This window comes from Chenopodium album, chromosome 21, assembly GCF_948465745.1.
Source record: "Chenopodium album chromosome 21, dcCheAlbu1.1, whole genome shotgun sequence".
Classification (NCBI taxonomy): Eukaryota; Viridiplantae; Streptophyta; class Magnoliopsida; order Caryophyllales; family Amaranthaceae; genus Chenopodium; species Chenopodium album.
This window is the reverse complement of record NC_137854.1, coordinates 40,317,496-40,340,462: the sequence shown is the minus strand read 5'-3', so window position 1 is coordinate 40,340,462 and position 22,967 is coordinate 40,317,496. Positions and strand designations below refer to the sequence as shown.

Below are 22,967 nucleotides of genomic sequence, written 5' to 3'. Positions count from 1 at the left end.
TTATGATAAAACGTCCAAAAATAAATAAATTAGGAGTCGACTTACGATATATATTGTTAGGTGTTAGAAACAAAAAACGGTTATTAAATTTGGAGTCTATTTAAGAATACAAACGAAAGATACCACGATGTGATACGTTCGCTACATATTTGGACATATGTATGTCATGGGTAAGTCTCGTATGTGGCTAGCCACACAGTGTGATAACGCCGTGTCAGTGGTGGTGCAGCGTTTTTTTTAATTTGTTAGCAGCATTTTCCGATGGAATATCCTTCGTAAATTTTCGGCAGATTTAAATCCGTCGGAAATTTCCGATTGAATTTTCCGGTGCCGGAAAAATCTCTTCCGACAAAAAATTCCATCGGAAAATCCGTCAGAAACACGTTTCGATGGAAATTCTGTCGGAAGAAGACGTTTTTCCTACAAAAGTTTTTCCGACAACCGATTCCGATAGAAATTCCGTCGGAAACGGGTTTACCGACGAATTTTGGGGTGTTTCTGATGGATTTTTTCCGTAAAAAATGAGCGGTTTTATAGTAGTGTAAAGCACTTTTTTTGCGAGAAACTACCTAATAAAAAAATGTTGTGAGAAACTATCTTATAAAAGGGTAAATGTTATAAGAAATTACCTTAATTGGTTGAAAAATCATCGTTGACTTTTATTTTCCGGCATTGAACATCAAGTTCCAGAACTTGTGCTAAATTTGGAACCAAAACTTATGCTCATCATGTCTATAAAATTTAGCTAATGTTGGCGAAAATGTATCTGTTTCGAGCTTAACTCTTAATTCTTAAATGACCTAAAAAAACCAATTAGAAGTCAATATTACATATATATTAATAGGTGTCAAAAAACAAATAACAATAATTGAATGGTGTCAAAAAACAAATAACAATTAATGAATTCAAAAACTATTTCAGAAATATTAATAGGTGTCAAAAAACAAATAACAATAAATTAATGAAAGATACCTCGATGTGATATGTTCCTTGCATATTTGGACATATGTATGTCAAATATGTATGATTATAAATAACTTAAGGTCCATATAGGAGTTATGTTGAAGCCACATATCTATGGCCACTTTATTTAACTGAAAGGCTAGATAGGATAATATGAGATATGTTGAAGCCTAGAAGGTACATAATCACTTTTATAGATTTTTGGTAAATCATGGTCATACTTGATTATTTGATCCGAAATTCGAATTCAAATCTATTTGGTTGTAATCTGTACATTTTTCGTTTCTTTTAAGTATTATGTTTCGAGCATACTTTTTAAAGTTTTCTTTTATAAATGTACATAAGAATTCTTACTTTTTGATAAGAAAAATGATCATTTCGTAATTTAAGCTCTTCTAGTGTTATATCCCTGATTTACCTTGTCTTTATCAAACTGAAGTAATCATAAAAGTTAATACTTACGAAATATTTCACCTATACTAATTTATTAAAAGGCCTTTATAACAAAGTTTATGCGCCACGTAGACCCTTTCACTTACGCCACATCACCTAATTAATCTCTTATTATGCCACATCACCACTACATCAACCTTAATCATCACCACTACATCAACCTTAATTATCCATGTCATTATGCCACATCACAAGATTCGAACACAAAACCTCCTAAATATAATATCTAATTACTTACCATCTTAGCCAATAGTAGTTTACATTTTTTTTGTAAATAAATATATCTTTAAATAAGTACAATAATAGATAAATATTTTATCTAAATACATAAAAAATAAATAAAGATAATAGCTTCAACAATTTTAAGACATTGGAAATTTATTCTATCTAAATTTGTTTTTTTTTAAACTAACATTATGTTTCAAAGTAGTAACCCGGTGCAACGCTCGAGCTACACACTAGTTTATAATTATAAAAAATATAATTAAAATAAGTATCACAGCAATATCATAGAATCAAATGTAATCCGAATGGTTTAAACAACTCAACAGATGAAGCCTTACGTACTTATTATTAATAACTTGCATGATTGAGGAAGGTTGTATATTAGAGAATTTGCAACCTTTGTATAATATACTTCGTATGTTGTAGGAGAAAATAATTCGCATAAGATATTTCCCATTTGATATAATAAAATCTAGCACAAAGAACACCAATCAAGTTCATTGTACATCTTGTCCTACATCTACCCCAACTTTGTGGTGGACAAAAAGTTTTGAGAGAGCGTAGTTCGTTATGTAATCGCCCACGTTTTTCTATTCGTATCCTTATCCTTTTGTATGTTTCAACGACAACCATTGATGATCGATTATCATATCAAAACCATATCCACAAGCTAATTGTGTTTTACATAATTAGATCCTCAATTTTAAAAATTCGTAACACTTTACTCTTAACAATATTCATAGACTAATTTAAACATTTTATTTTTAAACTAACATACAAAATAAATCTTATCTAACTTGTATACATAAACCTTCAATTTTCAATACCACAATAAGGAATAGATCCTATTAGATAGGGGTGAGCAAAAAATAATGAAATTAAAACGCTAATTCAAAATTCGATAAAAATCGAACTTAATTTACGAGTGATTGATCTAAAATACCAATTAAGAGGGATGCCAGAACTTGGGAGCGCATTTGAAAAACATCCTATATCCGTCACAAATTTTTCATATACCATCCTTATAATATTTCTATAAATACCATCATTCAAAACTCATATAAAAAATTAAAAAATAAAAAAAAAACCTAATCCTAGAAAGCTGAAGTATCACACAAAAGCAAGCCCCAGTTACTCATCCTGAGTAAGAAATTTGTTACTCAAGTAGCATATATTATAATTTTACACAAATTTTTTTTATTATTAATTTTTTTGTTTTTTTTAAAAAAACCTTCTGTGGACGTTTTTACCCCCAACTTAAAAGCACGAAATTACATCCGTGCCCCTTGAGTTACATTTGTTGTTACTCAGGATGAGTAACTTGTATTTCCTCTCCTTCCTCCTCCCAACTGCTGCAATTACTCTCCTTCTCCTTGTCCTTTCTCCTCCTAGCGTCGCAATCGTAGATGTAGACGGCCACAGACTACAAAATGGAGGGTACTACTTCATCCTTCCATACTCATCAAGCAATAATGGTGGCCTAATATTGGAACCAGTTAAGGACTCTTCACCCTGCCCTCTTTTTATAACCCAAGACTCGTCCAATAGCAAAGGTTTTCCTGTGAAGATCTCTGTTAGATTTCGGGAAAACTCCTCAAGATTGGAGTGTGTACCATTGATCAATATATATAGAGTTACAATACTAGTCCTAATCTTGTTAGGAAACCTAGTATGATAAGAATACAAACTATATCAAAAATATATACAATATATCCTAGCTCTGCGACAAATATTATCGTAATCCTATAATATCTATCACACCCCCGCAGTCTTAGCGGGAAGAGGTCGTACGCTAAGATTGGACCTAAAATCCTGAAATAATTCTCGTGGTAGGCCTTTAGTGAAAATGTCCGCAAATTGATATCTAGAAGGAACATGAAGAACCCGAACTTGTCCCAAAGCAACCTTTTCTCGAACAAAATGAATATCCATCTCCACATGTTTGGTGCGTTGGTGTTGTACCTGGTTGCCAGAAAGGTAGATAACACTGACATTATCACAATAAACAATAGTAGCCTGCCTTAGAGGACAATGTAACTCAAGTAAAAGATTACGAAGCCAACACGCCTCAGAGACAACATTTGCGACGCCTCGATATTCTTCTTCTGCACTCGACTTAGACAAAGTATGTTGACGCTTAGATGACCAAGACACGAGGTTGTCCCCAAGGAAACAACAATAGCCCGATGTGGATCGTCGGGTATCGGGACAACCTCCCCAGTCAGCGTCATTATAAGTAATCAATCGATGAGAAACAGTTGGATATAAATGTAAGCCGTGATCAATGGTACCCTGAACATAACGCAAAATGCGTTTCAATGCCTTATAATGAGGTTCCCGGGGATCATGCATAAAAAGACACACTTGTTGTACCGCATAGGCAATATCTGGCCTGGTGAAAGTGAGATACTGAAGAGCACCTGCTAAACTGCGATACAAAGTAGGATCCCGAAAAGGTGGCCCTGAATTTGCACTAATTTTGGACTTAGTGTCAACTGGAGTGGCTGCAGGTTTACAAGAGGCCATACCTGCACGCTCTAAAATCTCCTGTGCATACTTTTCCTGTGAAAGTAGCAAATAAGAAGGAGTACGGGTCACCGCAATCCCTAAGAAATAACTCAGAGGCCCCAAGTCAGACATAGGAAACTCAGTTTGCAACTGAGAGATGATCCCCTCACGCAACCTGACAGATGAGGTAGTTAAAATAATATCATCAACATAAAGAAGTAAATATGCCATATCATCACCCCGGCGAAAAGTGAAAAGAGAGTTGTCACTCTTAGCAATGACAAAACCCAATTTTACTAGAAAATTTGCAAAGCGCTGGTACCAAGCTCTGGGAGCTTGTTTCAAACCATATAGAGCCTTTCGGAGCCGACAAACATGAGATGGAGCTCTCCGATCAATAAAACTCGGGGGTTGATGCATATAAACAGTTTCCTGTAAATCACCATGTAAAAAGGCATTTTTGACATCTAATTGATGAATCGACCACTTTTTAGCCATAGCTAGGCTAAGAACAGTACGAATAGTGGCCGGTTTTACTACCGGACTAAAAGTCTCATCACAATCCACACCAACTTCCTGCGACCTGCCATCACAAACAAGACGAGCTTTGTGCCTTTCAAGGTCACCATTAGACTTGTATTTGCTTTTAAATAACCACATACAATTAACAACGTTCACCCCCGTAGGCCTAGGTACCAAATCCCAAGTCCCTGTTTTAATAAGAGCATTATATTCATCTTGCATCGCCGCATTCCAGTTAGGGTCACTAAGAGCATTTTTATATGTCTTTGGGAGCGGTGATTTATGTGAAATGATGGTCATATTAGCAGAGTGATATTTGGGGTTTGGTTTGAAAATTCCTCGTTGACTACGAGAGATAGGCGGGGAGGGTGAAGGTGGCCTTGTGGGTCGGATGGGGTCAAGGCCACGCATAGGAGAGGGTGTATACGTGTGTCTAATAGGTGATAAAGGTTGAAGTGATGGGGGGAAGTTGGAGCATTGTGTGAGGTTGAAGGCCCAAGCCCAGAAGAAAGAGTGAAGGAAGGAGGTGAAGTGGGCAGGCTGCTCCGCGGGTGGGCCGCGGGTGAAGGGGTTGGGCCGCAGCCTGCCTGCGGTCCTTCCTGATCTACAAGAGAAGGAGAAATAAGGTGGGGAGCTGAGTGGGCCGTGATAGGGGAGTTTGGGTGGGGCGCAGTTGGGCCTGTTGGAGTGGGCTGATGAGATTTAGCTTGAGCATGATGCTGCCAAAGAGGATTAAGAAGTGGACTAGGATCCGTATGATCAAGGAAAGAGTAATCAAACTCCTGAAAATTGCTCAAGTTACGAAACGGGAAAGTGGACTCATCAAAAATGACATGACGGGAAATAATTAGTTTTTTTGTAGCGAGGTCTAGACACTTGTATCCTCTATGGTTTGTGGGATAGCCTAGAAAGACACATGGTGTGGATCTAGGGGCTAATTTATGAGGGGTCGTAGCCGACAAGTTAGGAAAACATAGGCAACCAAAGACCCGGATATGGTCATATGATGGTATTTTACGAAACAAAGCATGGGACAGAGTGTCATTGGCTATATCTTTGGTTGGTAAAATGTTGAGAAGGTAAGTTGCCGTTTCTAAAGAGTCTACCCAATAGGAAGGTGGGATAGAAGCATGAAAGAGTAGAGTACGAGAAATATTATTTAATGTGCGAATCATGCGTTCGGCCTTCCCATTTTGAGAAGATGTGTGTGGACATGAGAAGCGGAAAACTATTCCATTTGTGACACAAAACAATTTGAAGGGATCATTATCAAATTCTCTACCGTGATCACTCGTAAAAGATTTTATGGGTCGTTCAAATTGAGTCATGACATATGCCCTAAAATTCAAGAAGGATTGAAAAGCTTGTGATTTAAATTTTAAGGGAATAGTCCACACAAAATGGGTAAAATCATCTATTAGTACCAAATAATATTTGTGACCATTATTACTACGAATGGGTGATGTCCACAAATCAGCATGAATAATCTCAAAAGCAGTAGAAGTAGTACTATTAGATGAATGAAACGGAAACCGAACATGTTTTCCTAATTGACATGAAACACAAAAGATAGAGTCATGCTCTTTATTACAAGAAATTAAATTTCTAGACCTAAGCAAACTTAAAACAGATTTTCCCGGATGTCCAAGGCGATCATGCCAAGTAGGTGATGAGGTAGCAGTAAGAGTCGTGACAAGACAAGTAGATGGATTTGTAGGTGTAGTGATAGGATATAAGTCCCCCGAACTATTGCATCTCGTTATTACTTTCCCCGTACGAAGGTCCTTCACAGAAAAACCAAAAGGATCAAATTCAATTGACACAGAATTATCAGAAGTAAATTTACGAACGGAGATAAGATTTTTAACAATTTTTGGAGCTAATAAAACATCACGAAGGACAGGGGGGTTTTGGGTAAGGCAAGGTGGTATGACCATAACCTAAAACTGGAATGCGATGACCATTACCAACTAAAATATGATTATTTGTGCTCAAATTAAACAAGGGCATGAGAGTATGTACCTGAATTGTTGGTCATATGAGATGTCGCACCCGAGTCCACGTACCAAGAGTTGTCTTGCGGAAGGCTCATAGTAGCGAAAGAATTTCCCAACTCGGTAGGAGTCATGGGTGGCCCATAAGCCGGAGCTTGGTAACCCGGGTATTGAGCTTGATAAGCTTGTTGCGGATACTGGGCTAGATATGCGGGCCTAGGGGGTGCAGGACTACCCCTTTGTTGATATTGGGCCGGTTGTTGAGGAAAGGGGTATGGAGCAGCTGGAGCCCAATAGTGTTGTTGTTGTTGGGGTTGGGCCCAATTTGGGGCAGGGGCCCATTGAGGTGCTTGAGTGGAATTAGATTGTTGCTGCGAAGTTTGTGACTGCTGGTTGGAGTCTCGGCCACGACCCCGACCTTTTCCCCCTTTACCGGAACCACCCCGACCTCGACCACGACCGATGCTCCTGCCGGAAGTCCCACCGCCTTGACGCTGTTGTGGTTGCGAGTGTTGCTGAAGTTGCTGGGCGGTGTTTGACGCGGTGGCTGGTGCGGTTTGTTGAGCTACAAAAGCCGCACCGCTGCTGCCTTGGTCATTGGACCGTCTAGTCTCCTCAAGAAGAAGACGGGACCTAGCGGACTCGAAGGATGGCAGTGGATCAGTTTGCTGGATTATGGTGGCGACGGTGTCGTAATCCGTGTTAACAAGCCCAGAAACGAGACGAATTACAAGCTTTTGCTCTGACACCGGCTGATCGGCCGTGGCCAATTGGTCTTTCAAGTTCTTTAATTGCTGGCAATAAGAAGAGACGTCCGAGAAATTCGACAAGTGAAGGGCATTAAACTGATTTTCGAGGTACACGGCTCTTGTGTTCTTGTTGTCTTGAAATAAGTCCTTCAACTTGTTCCATATTTGCTGAGCAGAATCTCCTCTACAGAGTACGGTTTCTAAGAGATCGACGGAGATGGTGCCATAAATCCATTGCTTGACAATGGAGTCAAGACGGAGCCACAACGAAGAAGAAATATCAGTTGGACGTGCGATGGTCGAATCAATGTGATCAAGGATGTTAAAAGCATGACAATGGACTTCAAACAATTCCACCCAATTGGAGTATTGAACTTTTTCCCGATCAAGAATTAGAGGAATTGCGTTCTTGATGTTATTGACGGAGAGGGCTGGATGAAATTCTGTAGAAGGTGGAGGAGGTGGTGGTGGTGGTGGTGGAGTGTCGGTGTCCTTAGTCATGGCTGGAGGTAATTATTGCGCACTTAATTAAATATATGACAAGTAGTAAAGCATTACTGCAGTAATTGGAACAATTACAAAGAAAGCATGCACTGTTGATGTAAATCAATTACTATTGGAGCAATTGCTAATAAATGGTGAGCAAGAATTAATTTCTGTAAGAGAAAGTTTGGCGGAAAAAATTAAAAAATTGCGGAAGCTAGATCAAAACCTGAAGCTGTGATACCATGTTAGATTTCGGGAAAACTCCTCAAGATTGGAGTGTGTACCATTGATCAATATATATAGAGTTACAATACTAGTCCTAATCTTGTTAGGAAACCTAGTATGATAAGAATACAAACTATATCAAAAATATATACAATATATCCTAGCTCTGCGACAAATATTATCGTAATCCTATAATATCTATCAATCTCGACTATTTTTAAAATACCGTATATCGATTCGACTGCACTTCCCATTGAGCTCTCCTTTGACAGGTACTTGGCCAGCTGCAATAGAGAACTACGCCTGCGGTGGTGGGTAGCTCCTAGTGATGCCAACGACAAATCGTACGTGATTGTCGGTACTAACGAGGCGTTTGATCCTACTTATTATTTTAAGGTTGAACGAGCTAAAACTGGTAAGAATGTGTACAACATTAAGTTTTGTCACACAATCGAGTTCGAAATTTTGGGAGTTTCGGCTAGGCAGTGTAAGGATGTTAGTATTCTTGATGATGGAAAATTGGGAGTCACTGAGGATAGTCCTTTTCCTGTTGTTTTTGAGAAATATTCTCCACAGATTGTCTCTTATGTTTGAGTTTGTCACTTTTGTACGTGCATGTGTAAATGTTACGTGAAGTAAAAGTCACGTGATCGTGACGTGATCAACGCCGGAAAACAAAAGTCAACGATGATTTTTCGACCAAGGGTAGTCTCTTACAACATTTATCCTTTTATAAGGTAGTTTCTTACAACATTTTTTTATTAGGTAGTTTCTCGCAAAAAAAAGTGCTTTATAAGGTAGTTTTTTACAAAATGTCCAATAATAAAAGAATAACTTTATTTGATTCAATTTGTTACATATATTTGTTAGATTCAATTGCTTTTGTAGATCAGATGGCATATGACGATTTGTTATTAAATTTTATATTGAAAATTTTACAGTCACCGCTATTTTTAAATTAGACTACTCTAATTGAATGATTTTTTAATTATTTTAAAATTGCTAATAAAATTAATTAAAATTCTGTTTTATTATTTTAGTACATAGTACAAGTATATAATAACCCAAACATATATAATTGAGATAACTAATGGATGGCTTGGTTATGTAGATGTAACGATCGAGCATAGGCTACCAAAGAATAGGATATTATTACAAATTTATCAAATTCAATACTCTCTCTGCTTCATAATGTTACACTCATATATTATTTTGGGTGTTTAAAAAGATCTACCCATATTGAATATATTTCATTTTTAACTTAATAGTTTTGGAAGTAATTGATTGTGGATTAATGACATGACACTAAGTAAGGAAATCTCTACCTTGAATTATGTATTACTTCCTCTGTTCTTTTTTACTTGAACTGTTTCTTTTATCACGCTTGCTGATGCAAAACTTTAATGATCAATAACTTTAATTCTCTATAAGTAAAAATTATCAAAGTTATATATTATGATAGTACTTATTGAGATGAATTCAAAAGATCTCGCATAAATATGTTCTTCCTTACATAATGTTCACAAAATACGGTCAAAGGAGGAGTGATGAATAGTGTAAAAGTCAAAGCGGGTCAAGTAAAAAAGAACAGAGGAAGTATGACTTATACTTTTTCCAAAAAAAAAAAAATAAATAAATAAAAAATCAATATACTTATTTAAGGTAAACTAATTATGAGTAATTTTGTAATTTAATGTTAGATTCCAAATAGTTTTCTTTTATGTGATTGATTCTATATGGGACTAATATTATGAAACGGAGGGAGTACAATATTTGTAGTGTTGAGTTGAACAGTTAATCAAAAACTTGATACTTTAGTTGATAAAAATGGCATCCTTAATTATGATTAAAGGGACATTTATTTGATCTCCAAGTTGATAGTTAATTACACTGCATCACTAATTATGAATACATTGTGGCAAATTCGACTTCTCTTATAGAGCAAATTTACAAATTATTTCCCTTTCGTGTGACATAACATGTATACAAAAATCACCATTTCCTCAAAAAAAAAAAAAAAAAAAAAAAAAAAAAAAAAAAAAATCGCCATAAGAGTACAATCTTAGCTTGTCCCACATCTACCAAAATTGCGGTGGACAATTTTAAGTACATGTGTTATCGTCCACGTTTTTTTTTCATCATTTTTGTTTCAATTGTACGTTTTAAAAATCCGACAAAATGAATGGTGATTCTATAATTTATGATCTTATCTACCTACATGAAAATATCATTCGTCAATTAATTCAATATTAAATATTTTGTAGTACAGTTCATACTCCAGACAAAGATGTTACTTCTTCCCAAAAAAAAAAAAAAAATTATAATAATAATAAAATATTTTACTTTTTTTCTCAGCTATATACAAAGTTATAAGTGTATGAATAAAAAAAAGTTACAAGTGTAAATTAGGGAATATTTTAAAATTAATATAATTATATTTGATCTTATATTATTTACAATATACTTTTTACTAATTTTAAATTTTTTTAAAATTTACTAAGATTGTAAATTATAAAAACAAGTATTATTTACTAATATTATTAATTTTAACATTTCAGGTATGTTCTCCGATATATATTTTTTCTAAAAAGTGATGATGATGTGATTGTGATAGTCATTAAGGTACAAAAAAATAATAATACTAAAGATAGTTAAATTATAAAAATACGTACTTGTATTATTTACTAAGTAGTTCTTTTTATATATTATTATAAGTTTGTATTTGTTTATAGATTATGTATTTTTTTAATAAATTTTAAAATGTAAACGTAACACGTGTAATTCTAGAATATTTCTGGTGATTACTTTAATATAGAGTATTGATTGTTTGATATTATCAATTATTAATTTTAATATTTCAGGTATGTTCTCCAATACTTTTATTTTCCTTTTTAGAGTGATGACGATGTGATTGTGATAGTCATTATGGTACAAATTTGGACCACCGATATTTTGAATTATTGATTGATATAATCTTGTGATTCTTGTCCTACATACACTACAACTGTGGTGGAGGAATTTCTAATCATATACAAGAGTTTTTTTTTTTTTTCGCAATCAGTGAATCTCTTTCAAGTATAAAATATTACCTCCATTTCATATTTTTGCAATTTTGGAATATTTTATATCTTACAAATAATACTCAAATTGCAAAAAATATGAAATGGAGTTATTACAAGGTCTATCACTTTGATATACAAATCTATGTACTTTTTCCGTGGTTTAATGAGTGCTACACTTACCAAATATAGTTATGTTTTAATAAGTGTTACGTACATTTTTTTTTTTGGCACAAAGCTATATTTTAGTATTATATCCTTTTTATTTTAATGGATCCCATCCAAAGCACTGCTACTTTTCTTTTTTAATTTCTTTTCAATAAACTATTAACCTCAGTATCTTTTTTTGTTTTTTTTTTTTTTTGATTCTCTAACTACCCTACTTACCTCTTTTAAGTTGCCTATTTATTTAAGTCAATTAAATTGCCTAAAATTATATAGCGGTCAAAGTGTAACACTTATTTAAACAAAGAAAAAGTATCAGATGATAAAGTTGAAAATACTTACATATGAACTTCATAAATATTGATATAATTATAAAACTATCATGTTGACTAGACATTTTTTTATTGATTTATTAAAAATCTTATATTTATAATAAAAAAAATTTTGTTTATCAAGGTGATAAATTGAGCGGACTCCCTCCAATTCAAGACTATACCCCTATGTCTCATATTCGTTTATTATATACTTCGTATATTTTTAAACTATCCACTATGATAACATATCTTTCATGTATTATTTATAATAAAACTATAAAATCTATTTGTCTGTCTATACTAGTTACTAATAAATCATTGGATAAGACACTTGATTGACAAAATTATATGAAAAAATTCCCTCCAAAATACAATATAATGTAAAACAAATATGAAAATATGAACTTTTCAACCAAAACAAATGTCTAGACTTCTAAGGATTAACATTAAATAAATTAAAATATGAAATTTTTATTCAAAAAAATTTTTTTCAAGATTTTTAAGGATTAACATTAAATAAATTACACATGGCATTTCATTTCAATTGACTGCTATGTTGATAAAAAAAAGTGTTGATATAAGTTTGTTGTAAGGCGAACTTAAGCTAGTTTTATTTTTATTGTAAAGGCCTCTTTATATTTACTTAATTTCAGTTCAGTTCACTTCAGCTCCAATCAGTTCCGTTCAGTTCAGCTCTAATAAGTTCAATTCAGCTTTTAATTCCCTTCTCTTATAAAATATTCATTTCAGCTCAGTTTTGTTTAGTTCAGTTCAGCTCAATTCAATAAATATGAACAGGCCCTAAAACTAGAAGTATGAGAATAACTTTATCATTTTTTTTATAGTAACCTTAATCCCTTTAGAATTAACTTTTAATTTGAAATGAATTTGATTGTAATTTAATGACTATGTACTTTATAATCAATACTACCTCTGTTTTTTTATTTGTCACGTTTTAACTTTAGTACTATTCACACACCTCTCTTTGACCGTGTATTGTGATTTATACGTAATGAAAAATATAATCATATGGGTTCTTGTTAGATTCATTGCGGGATATATTTTCAAAATATCAACTTTTTATAATTTTTTCTTTTCAGTAATTAAAGATATTAACAATTGATATTGTGCATTGTCGCATTGGAAAACGTGACTAAAGAAACATGTCAACTAAAAAGAATCGGAGGAAGTACATGATATGAAGGTTAGTATGATTAATTTAAGTGTTTATTGAGGTAAAATGTATGTTACGAAAATGGTAATTTTTAAAGTATATTATAGATTTAGAGTAACTTTAAATACTTTTAGGATAACTTTAATCCGTCTTATAATATAATATATGAAAGTCCGCCTTAATTATATTAAAAATATGTTGTTGATAAAATATATATAAAGAGGAATTCACAAATATTTCACACACTTATTTCCTATGTGATATAAGGATCGGAGTAATATTATTATGGAGTACTATTTGGTTATAAAACTTCTCTTAAAGCAACTCCAATGATAAGGTAATTGGCAAATTAGCTTTGTTATGTCAGGTCACATAAGATAATAAGCTTATCTCTTTTGTACATAGCTAGTTTTTCAACGGTTAGCTACTAAGCTTGGTTGTGATTAAAATGAGCCTTAATTCCTTAATTAGTTATTTGAATTTAATTTTATTGAAATTCAACTATTTTTTTTGGTTATATATTTCTCACACCAAGCTAATTTCATTTTATAACTCCAACGGTCAAGCTAGTAGTTAGAGAATTTTCTCAAATTCAAGCAAATTTTTAACTACAACCATTGAAATGCTCGAGCAATATTCTATCCGTCCCATACTTCTTAAACTTCCCAAAAACTCCCTACATTATCGTCACAAAGTTCTTATTATATTTCTATAAATGCCATCCTGTCCTCTTGCTTCCAATCCTCAATCATACCTCAAAACTCAAAAAAAATAACACAAAAATGGCTTCCATTCTCTTCCCAACTGCCGCAATTACTCTCCTTCTCCTTGTCCTCTCTCCTACTCCTAGTTTAGCCGCCGAAATCCTAGATGTTGACGGCGACGAACTACCAAACGGAGGGGAGTACTACATTGTTCCACACTCACCAGGCAAAGGTGGCCTAACAGTGACACCAGCTGAGGACTCTTCACCTTGCCCTCTTTTCATAACCCATGATGACTCGTCCACTAGCGGCTCACCTGTGAAGATTTCAACCCGTTTTAGAACCATAAAATTCCTTAGGACATCATATCCCATTGAATTCAACTTTGAAAGAGTCTCCACTACCTGTAATAAACCATTGAGGTGGTGGGTAGCCCCTAGTGATGCCAACAACAAATCGTACGTGCTAGTCGGTACTGACGGGCCATTCAAGCGTAGTTATTCATTCTACATTAAAAGAGCTGAGTCTGGTAAGGATGTGTACAACATTAAGTTTTGTCACAAAATCGAGTCCGAAATTTTCAGGGTTTCGGCTATGGAGTGTAAGGATGTTAGTGTTCTTGATGATGGAAAATTGGGAGTCACTGAAGATGGGCCTTTTCCTGTTGTTTTTGAAAAATATTATATTCCTAGGATTGCCTCTTATGTTAATTAGGTTTAATTTGTCACTTTTGTATGTGTTTGTGTACGTGTGGGCGAGTGGCTAAAGACCTAAAGTCCATGCATGAATAAATATTAAAGAAAAAAAGGAGATTTAATTTGTAGTATATTATTTGCTAGGATGACTTTCCTCCTAATCTCCTATTTATATCATATTATGTCTTTTAATAATAATTATAAAAAAAATGTATCGGTATTGATGGTGTTTGGTTAGGTTGTCATGATATCGTCTTGTGAATTGTCCTTCCACAACATCATCACATGATTTATCATTTCGATTTGTGGAGATTAAAAATTTTACCGTAGTGGTCGACTACGGACAACTACGGACAACTATATAGTCGACTACAATAAGAAATTAAATCTCAACCGTTTATTTGTTAATTGACTAATCCTAGGCGTCCAATTCGACATCTCAAAAAAACAGTCATCAAGTCATTAAGTCTTGTTTGGTTAAATTTTTTTGTGCAAACGATTTTTTTTTCTTTGTTTCTTTTATAAAATTGAATAAAAATATCTTCAAAAAAAATAAATATTCATCTTCAACCTATATCATCTAAAACCTTCATGTTCAACCTACAACATTCATTCTTCTGGTTCAAATTAATTAAATTCTTATATTTAGTTATTTTTCATAAAATATAATCAATTTATTTGTATTATGTTTTTAAAAAATCACTTAATATATATATTTTTTGATTTCGCCAATTAACTTTGTTAGATGAATTCGTCAATAAAAACTTCAAATTTCTAAAAAATAATCAAGTAATTTATTTAAGGATTCGAATTAAAATTATTTCAGTATAGTCAAAATTATATTGTGCTTCATTGTGATATAATTTCATGAGTCATCCGCAATTGTTTTTTCATTCTTTTTTTTTTTTTTTTTTTGAATAACAATCTGCCATGGTTAAATATTAAGCTTGAAGATGACTAAAGGTTGAAGATAACTATAGTTTGAAGATGAATAATATTGTTTTATTTTTATTTTTTTTTAAAAAAATCTTTTATTAAGTGCATGTTTTAGGGAAACAAATATTATAATGTATTTATTATGGGGCGTTTATTTAGGTAAAGATATTATGATAGTTTTCAAATGGCTACAATAAAATAGTAGTCATCATATTAAATTAAATCGCAACAATTCATTTTATATTGACTAATATAAACCGTTGATAAGGTCAACTTTTTAAATAAAAAAAATATGTTAGTTTGTCTTGATTTCGAGTAGTTATTTTTTGGTTTTTCTTGTCAATCTTGTTCGAAATCTTTGAGGGAAATGGAGAGTAGGATTTCCCGCATAATTAAGTTCTGCAAATTCTTTCCTTACTACAGTAGATTGTATACAAATTACGGAAAGAATTGAAGTCTATCTATAGTAGATGGAAGAATGAAGGTATAGTTTTCCCCAATTTGATTGATTTGGAATACATACACCGCCTGATTAGTTTCCATCATAATGCTGAGAAGATTATCTGACAAATCATGAACTTACTGTAAACAAAAGATTGAGAAGCAATCCTACTGTAAACAAACAAAACTAATAAATCATGAACCTATTATTTATTTTTTCTCTTAATTCTCTTTTTTTAAAAAAGATAAAAAGTGATCTAAATTAACGGTTCACATTAGTCAACATAAATGAATGGTTGTGATCAGATTTTATATTATGGCCTCAATTATATTGTAGCCACTCAAAAGTCATCCAAGATATTATAAGATATTTTAGTAAATTTAGTTGTTACAATTATGTTAATAAATAAATTCCAAATTCGAAAATATATTTTTATCGTTAAATAAAATATCACAATTAATTCTTAAATTTGTATAAATACACAATACGAAATTTTTACTCTTTTAAGATAAATACGGAATTAAAATTGATTTATTCTTCCAAAAAAATAATAAAACTGATTTTTTATTAATGAACGTGGATAAAAACTGATTTTTTTATTTAAACTGATTATTTTTTTTATATATTAATGAACGTATATCTATCACCAATTGCTTGATTAAAAAAAATAATCAAACAATTGGTGATAAATAATAACACTATAATCGGAAACGAATAATAGCATAAAAGTCACAAACATCATTATAAAAGCATGTAACACTATAATATAAACAGTATAATATATACATTGACGATTACATCTAAATTAACGTACAACCAAAGGTGTAGCTTCTACCTAGTGGCAAAAAGAAAAGGTTTTAAATCTTTTGATGATTCTTAAAGAGCATATTTCCATCATTAAATAAAATATCTTTAAAATATATCTTTTATTAATATAAAATATTTGTAATAAAACATCTTTTGAACCTTCAAAAAATAATAAAACTGATTTTTTTTTTATTAATGAACGTTGATAAATTTTTAAAAAATATAAAACTGATTTTTTATTAATGAACGTTGATAAATTTTTACTCTTATATCTGGCTGGCGATATCGTGTGGCAGGGGTTACTTCGTTATTGTAATAGGGGTTACTTAGGGCCTGTTCATATTTACTTAATTTCAGTTCAGTTCAGTTCAGTTCAGCTCCAATCAGTTCAGTTCAATTCAGCTCTTAATTTCCCTCTCACATAAAATATTCATTTCAGCTCAATTCAGTTCAGTTCAGTTCAGTTCAGCTCCAATCAGTTCATTTCAGTTCAGTTCAGCTTCAATCAGTTCATTTCAGTTCAGTTCAGCTCCAATCAATTCAGTTTAGCTCAGTTCAGTAAATGTGAACAGACCCTTAGTCAGTATTAAAGGGGTTACTTGGTCTGTGATATAGGGTTACTCGGTTAGTGTAATAGGGGTTACTCAATCATTATTACAGGGGTTACTGGGTCAGTGTTATATGGGTTACTTTGTTCTTTTATAAGTGATCACACGGTGTGGCTAGCCACACATAAGACGGGTTGTTCAAAAAAATATACGTTGTTTCTTTTTTTTTTCAATTTTAAATTTATTTTAAATCCAAGGTTTTAGTTGGGTAGTTACTCCGTATTCATTAAAAAAAAAATTAGTTGGGTATTTAATTTATATTATTTTTTTAATTGTTTGGTTTTTTTTGCTAACTCGAAAATTCAATTTGCATATTCATTAAAAAATGGAAACAATTTACATATTTGGTAAAAAAAAAAATAGTGTACTATGTATACTAAGGGCCTGTTCATATTTACTTATTTTCAGTTCAGTTCCGTTCAGTTCAGCTCCAATCAGTTCAGTTCAGTTCAGCTCCTAATTTTCCTCTCTCATAAAATATACATTTCAGCTTAATTCAGTTCAGTTCAGTTCAGCTCCAATCAGTTCAGTTCAGTAAATGTGAACAGGCCCTAATCCGTCTCAACCTTCTCATTGAACTGATTCCAACTATATATATATACCAAGTACATAGAGTATATAATGGTTATCATATGTAAAGGTTATGGTTATTTTTACGGTAAAGAGAAGGGCCCTACCGGGCCGGAACCTATCACAGGTCCAACCCGACCCGGGTTAGCGGGCTAGACAAATTGGGAGCGGGGAGGGGGGAGGGGGGGAAGGGGAAGGGAATCTGCACCCCAAATTGCCTCTAATGGGTTTGATCCCACAACCTTTTGGTTGTAAGGTGACGACTGGTCTTGTTATAGTGGTTGCATGCGTATAATTATTGTATTTTGAACTTATAAATTAACTTTCAATTTCAATTTTAAAATATCAATGAAAAATTATTAAAAATAAATGTCATAATTCAAAAGGCAATATAATTGAAATTGCTTCAATAAAAAATAGAATTTTTTTAAAAGTTGCAAAATTACATAAGTGTCATAAATATATTGTGGGAAATAAGATTTGAACCAAGGTCCTCTGATAAAATCAATAATTAATACACCAGATTTTTTCTTTTTTTTTTTTGGAATAAAGATTGATAACAATACACCATCTTAGCTAAAGTTTAATAATAGTTAAAATATACAAAAAATAAAATTTAATTAACTTTAGTGGTATTTCCATTACGATGCTTTAGTGGTACATAGCAGTTATAGCATATATAGATTATAAATACATAAATTGTTAGTTTTGACGGTTCAAGTTCAAATTTTTAGATTTATACTAATATTTAATAACAGGAAAATTCATAAGAATTTAGAGTGCCACGTGACATTTTATACACTGTGTTGTTTTAATCAAGGCTTATCTTAGTCCATCTTTCTTAATAACAAAAAAAAATCAACTTTTGGATACGCCCAAAATTTAATTGGGGATACCTAAAAATCAACTCTATAGGGGCTGAGAGTTTTTTCTATACAAGAGTAATCCTCCGTTAAGAAAAAGAGGACTAATCAAATTTGCTAGGATTCTTGCATGTATGAATTTCGATAATAATCCTTTAATTAAACGCAAACCAATATTTAGCGTTTTATTTTAGGACTGCCTAGTTGTGCTCATTATTGTTGCATACTACATACATTCAAGTATATGTTTTAACCATGTCTTATATTTGTCAATCGTACGTCCTGATTGTCTAATAAAATTTGAATTTTGGGTATTCCCAAAAATAAATTGGGGATGCCTAAAAGCGAAAACATTGTAGGGCTGTGAGTTTTCTTCTAATCAAGGTTAAGGACTAGTTCTCATACAATTATTTTCAGTTCAGTTCAGCACCTAATTTCCTTTTCTTATAAAATATTCATTTCAATTCTGTTTAGTTCAATTCAGTTCATCTCTAATCAGTTCAGTTCAGCTGATTTCAGTCAATGAGAACAGGCCCTAATTCGTTGCAAAATATAGGACTAATAAACAAAATTGTTAGGATTCTTGCGTGTATGAATTTCAATAATTGTCATTCGATTAAAAGCAAACATATCTTTAGCGGCATTGTATTTTGGGACTAACTAGTAGTCGTTTGGGACCGTCTACTTGTGTTCTTTGTTACGTACTAGTGTACTACGCACATTCACATACATTCAAAAGTATATGCTTTCTTGATACCTAAATAAATTTATGATAAGGGCTTTCTTAATCTAAACAAGGATCATTATGTATTTGGTAATGTTTTTATAGAGTAGACAAAAAAATCTAGTCAAGTGTGCTAAAAACGAATGTGATTATCTGAAATAACCTTAAATTTCTGCATTTTCTTTATAAAAAAAAATAAAAAAAAAATAAAAAAGAATAGAACCACTCCACTTTAGGTACGCCCAAATATTAATTAGGTATACCCAAAATGAGAAACATTTTATACACTGTGATCTATGTCTTGGTCAACTCTTATCTTTGTCAATCGTTCTAATTAACTAAAAAAAAAAAATTCATGTTAGTTATGTTCAGTTCAGTTCAGCTCATTTCAGTCAATGAGAACAAGCCCTAATTCGTTGCAAAATATAGGACTAATAGATAAAATTGTTAGGATTCTTGCGTGTATGAATTTTAATAATTGTCATTCGATTAAAAGCAAACATATCTTTAGCGGCGTTGTATTTTGGGACTAACTAGTAGTCGTTTGGGACCGCCTAATTGTGTTATTTGTTACGTACTAGTGTACTACGTACATTCACGTACATTTAAAAGTATATACTTTCTTGATACCTAAATAATTCTATGATAAGGGCTTTTTTAATCTAAACAAGGATCATTATGTATTAGGTAACTAGATTAGTTATAGAGTATATATATTTTATGTATTATTACGTATCAGAAAAATTATTGAGATATAACCATTAATTGTAAATGCTAATTTTATAAAATTAATTTTGAAGAAGAACAAACCGAATATGAAAATTTAAGCACATACATAAAAGTTAGATTTTTAATATACGAATTTAATTAAACAAATAAATAATGATTTTAAACTTGTAATATATATAGGAAAATAGAAAAAATGTATACATCAAAGTATTTTGTTCGATGAAGTATAAGGGAAAGATGTATTAGATACCAATAGTTGGTGATAGAAGAAAAATAAATAAATTAAAGAGTATAGATAAATTGAGAGGAGGCGAAATTAAATTTGAAATTTGAAACCAAAGAAAATATAATGACGTCAGATTTTTATTTAGGCGGGAAAATTTTTCTTATAAAGCTGCCACGTGGACAATATGATATCAGCGGTTGTTCCTTTAATTTATTTATAGATGTTTTTATAGAGTGGACAAAAAATTTGTTTTAAAATATTTTTATGTCATCAATTTTAATTAACAGTATTTTTTTACACCGTACAACTAATCAATTTTTTTAATAAAATTAAATCTTTAAAAATATTTTCATATCTTTTTTTTTTTTTAAGCTAATATTTGCATTCTTCATGTTGTAATTGAGTCTTACGTACTAAATATTTAACACCTAAAGTCTTAATTCTACTTTTCAAGTTTTTTTTATTTTATCTTATTATTATTTTTTTTTTTTTTTTTTTTGTGTGAATGTTTTCATATTAGGTGCATGAATGTATATTAGTTTTAGATATTTTTTTTTTTTTTGAAAACTAGTTTTAGATAATTTTATTTAAGTTCATATTACGGAAAGTTGAAGATAATACTTCAGTCTTGGTAATCATTATTTATTAGTTTACATGTTATATACATGCATAATAATTAAGTTAAGTAGTTCCAATATGTAGTTTGTATGTAGCCTCAATTAAGATATTGTAAAGGTTACTATTACAATGAAATTAGGTAGTCCCAATTAATTATTATAGAGTCCCAATCTAATATATATATATAAAGGGGAGTTTTTTCCCGAGTTTTTAGAGAGCCACGTAGGATCTAATTTTCTTAGCGCGCCATGTAGGATTATAAATCTTAGTAATAGTCAATTAAATAAGAGATTATTAATTTCTTTTAGAATTAAATAATTCAAATGCCACGTAAGCAAAATTGGCGAATGAGATTTTTAAGTTTAAAATAATTTAATATTAAATATTATCTTTTAATATTAGGAATTTTATCTAAATATATAACAAATTTTAGCTCATAGATACAAAAAAAAAATAAATAAAAAAAAATTAAATTAAACAAACCGTGCATCGCACGGGCTTCATCTAGTATAACATATATGTGATTGTTATTTTATTTAAATTAGGCAGACCTAATAAGTGTTATGTAGTCTCAATTAAGAGTAGTTCCAAACTTCCAATATGTAGTATGTATGTAGCCTCAATTAAGATATTTAAAGGTTATTATTACAATGAAATTAGGTAGTCCTAATTAATTATTATAGAGTCCCAATATATAGTATATATGAACTGATTATTATAATTAAATTAGGTCGTCCTAATAAGTGTTATGTAGTCTCAATCAAGAATATTTGAAAGTTATTACAACCAAATTAGGCAGTCCCAATTAAGTATTATAGAATCCCAATAAAAAATATATTATTTGAAGGTTATTCCAATCATATTAGGGAGTCTCAATTAAGTATTATTGAATCTTAAATCTCCCAATAACGAAGAATATTCAAATGTTATCAGCTTATTACAATCAAATTAGGCAGTCCCAATTAAGTATTATAGATTCCCAATACAAAATATATTATTTGATGAAAGTTGTTTCAATCATATTAGGCAATTTCAATTAAGTATTATAGAATCCCAAAATAAAATATTTTAAGATTATTATAATATAATCAAATTAGGCAGTTCTGATTATTACAATCAAATTAGGCAGTCTCATTAAGTATTATGTTAATGTAGTGCCAGGGTAGTTATTATATTTACTCCCTCCGTTTTTAAATACTTGCTCGGTTGCTCCATTTCTCCATGTGCGGAGTTTTAGGAGAAATTGAAAAAAGTAATAAAATATAGAGGTAGTGGGGTTGGTGGAAGAATAAAAAAAATGTAAAAGGCAAAAGTAGTGGAGAGAATTGGAGGAGAGGGAATATATGTTGGGTCCACTAGGTGAGACAAATTAATTAAATATTGTAAAAGCTTTCCAAATTAGGAAATGGAGCAAGTATTTAAAAACGGCCGCAAATGAAAAGTGGAGCAAGTATTTAAAAATGGAGGAAGTATTATTTTACAACCAACATAGACTGTCCCAATTAAGTATATTATAGAGTCCCAATTAAAAATACTTGAAAGTCGTTACAATCAAATTAGTCAGTCCTAAATAAATATTATAGAGTCCTAGAATATTTTAAGGTTATTATAATCATATCAGACAATTCTCTAACCCTTTATTTTTTAATCATTCCGTTTATTATTCATATAAAATGAAGTAGTAAGTAAAAATTGGGTGCCTATTTTTAATTTTTTGATATTACTATATAATTTTATGTGGGTTGTGTGGTGAGATGAGATCTGAAAAAAAAAGTAGATATTTTCTTTATCTCCAAAGGCATTAAGCACAATTGGTAAGATAAACAAAAGAACAAATGAAAACGAAAAGTTACCCGTAAGAAAAAATGGTAAAATAAAAAATAAAAAATATTCATATGAAAACTATCAAAAGTTACCAGTACTTGTTTGGTCGGGGGTTACTCATTTGGTCAATGATTACTTGTAGGGGGTTACTCGTTTGATTAGGGGTTACTTGTAGGGGTTAGTCGTTTAGTCAGGGGTTACTTATTCTGGGGTTACTTAGCTTGTTTGGTTAAGAGTAAATATTAGATTAGGGGTTATTTATTTTAGGGTTACTCGATCCGTCAGGGGTTCTAACACGGAAATTGTGCTAAGCGACTGAGTAGACAACCCTTGAATAAGTAATCCATACAAGTAACCCCTGAATAAGCAACACATACAAGTAAC

General features: G+C 31.7%; 2 protein-coding genes across 2 annotated transcripts; one reads left to right on the top strand and one right to left on the bottom strand.

The window, feature by feature from the left end:
* Positions 1–6,122: 6,122 nt before the first annotated feature.
* Positions 6,123–8,309, bottom strand: LOC145602548 (uncharacterized). Its single transcript, XM_081658740.1, has 2 exons — positions 6,694–8,309; positions 6,123–6,455 (listed from the first exon to the last, which is right to left on the bottom strand). Exons 1-2 carry the CDS (start codon positions 7,913–7,915, stop codon positions 6,418–6,420), a joined length of 1,260 nt encoding a protein of 419 aa, XP_081514866.1. The 5' UTR covers positions 7,916–8,309; the 3' UTR covers positions 6,123–6,417.
* A 5,310-nt stretch (positions 8,310–13,619) lies between these two features.
* LOC145600831 (trypsin inhibitor 1A-like) lies at positions 13,620–14,255 on the top strand. Its single transcript, XM_081656692.1, has one exon. The coding sequence runs from the start codon at positions 13,620–13,622 to the stop codon at positions 14,253–14,255; it is 636 nt and encodes a 211-aa protein (XP_081512818.1).
* The last annotated feature ends 8,712 nt before the right edge of the window (positions 14,256–22,967 follow it).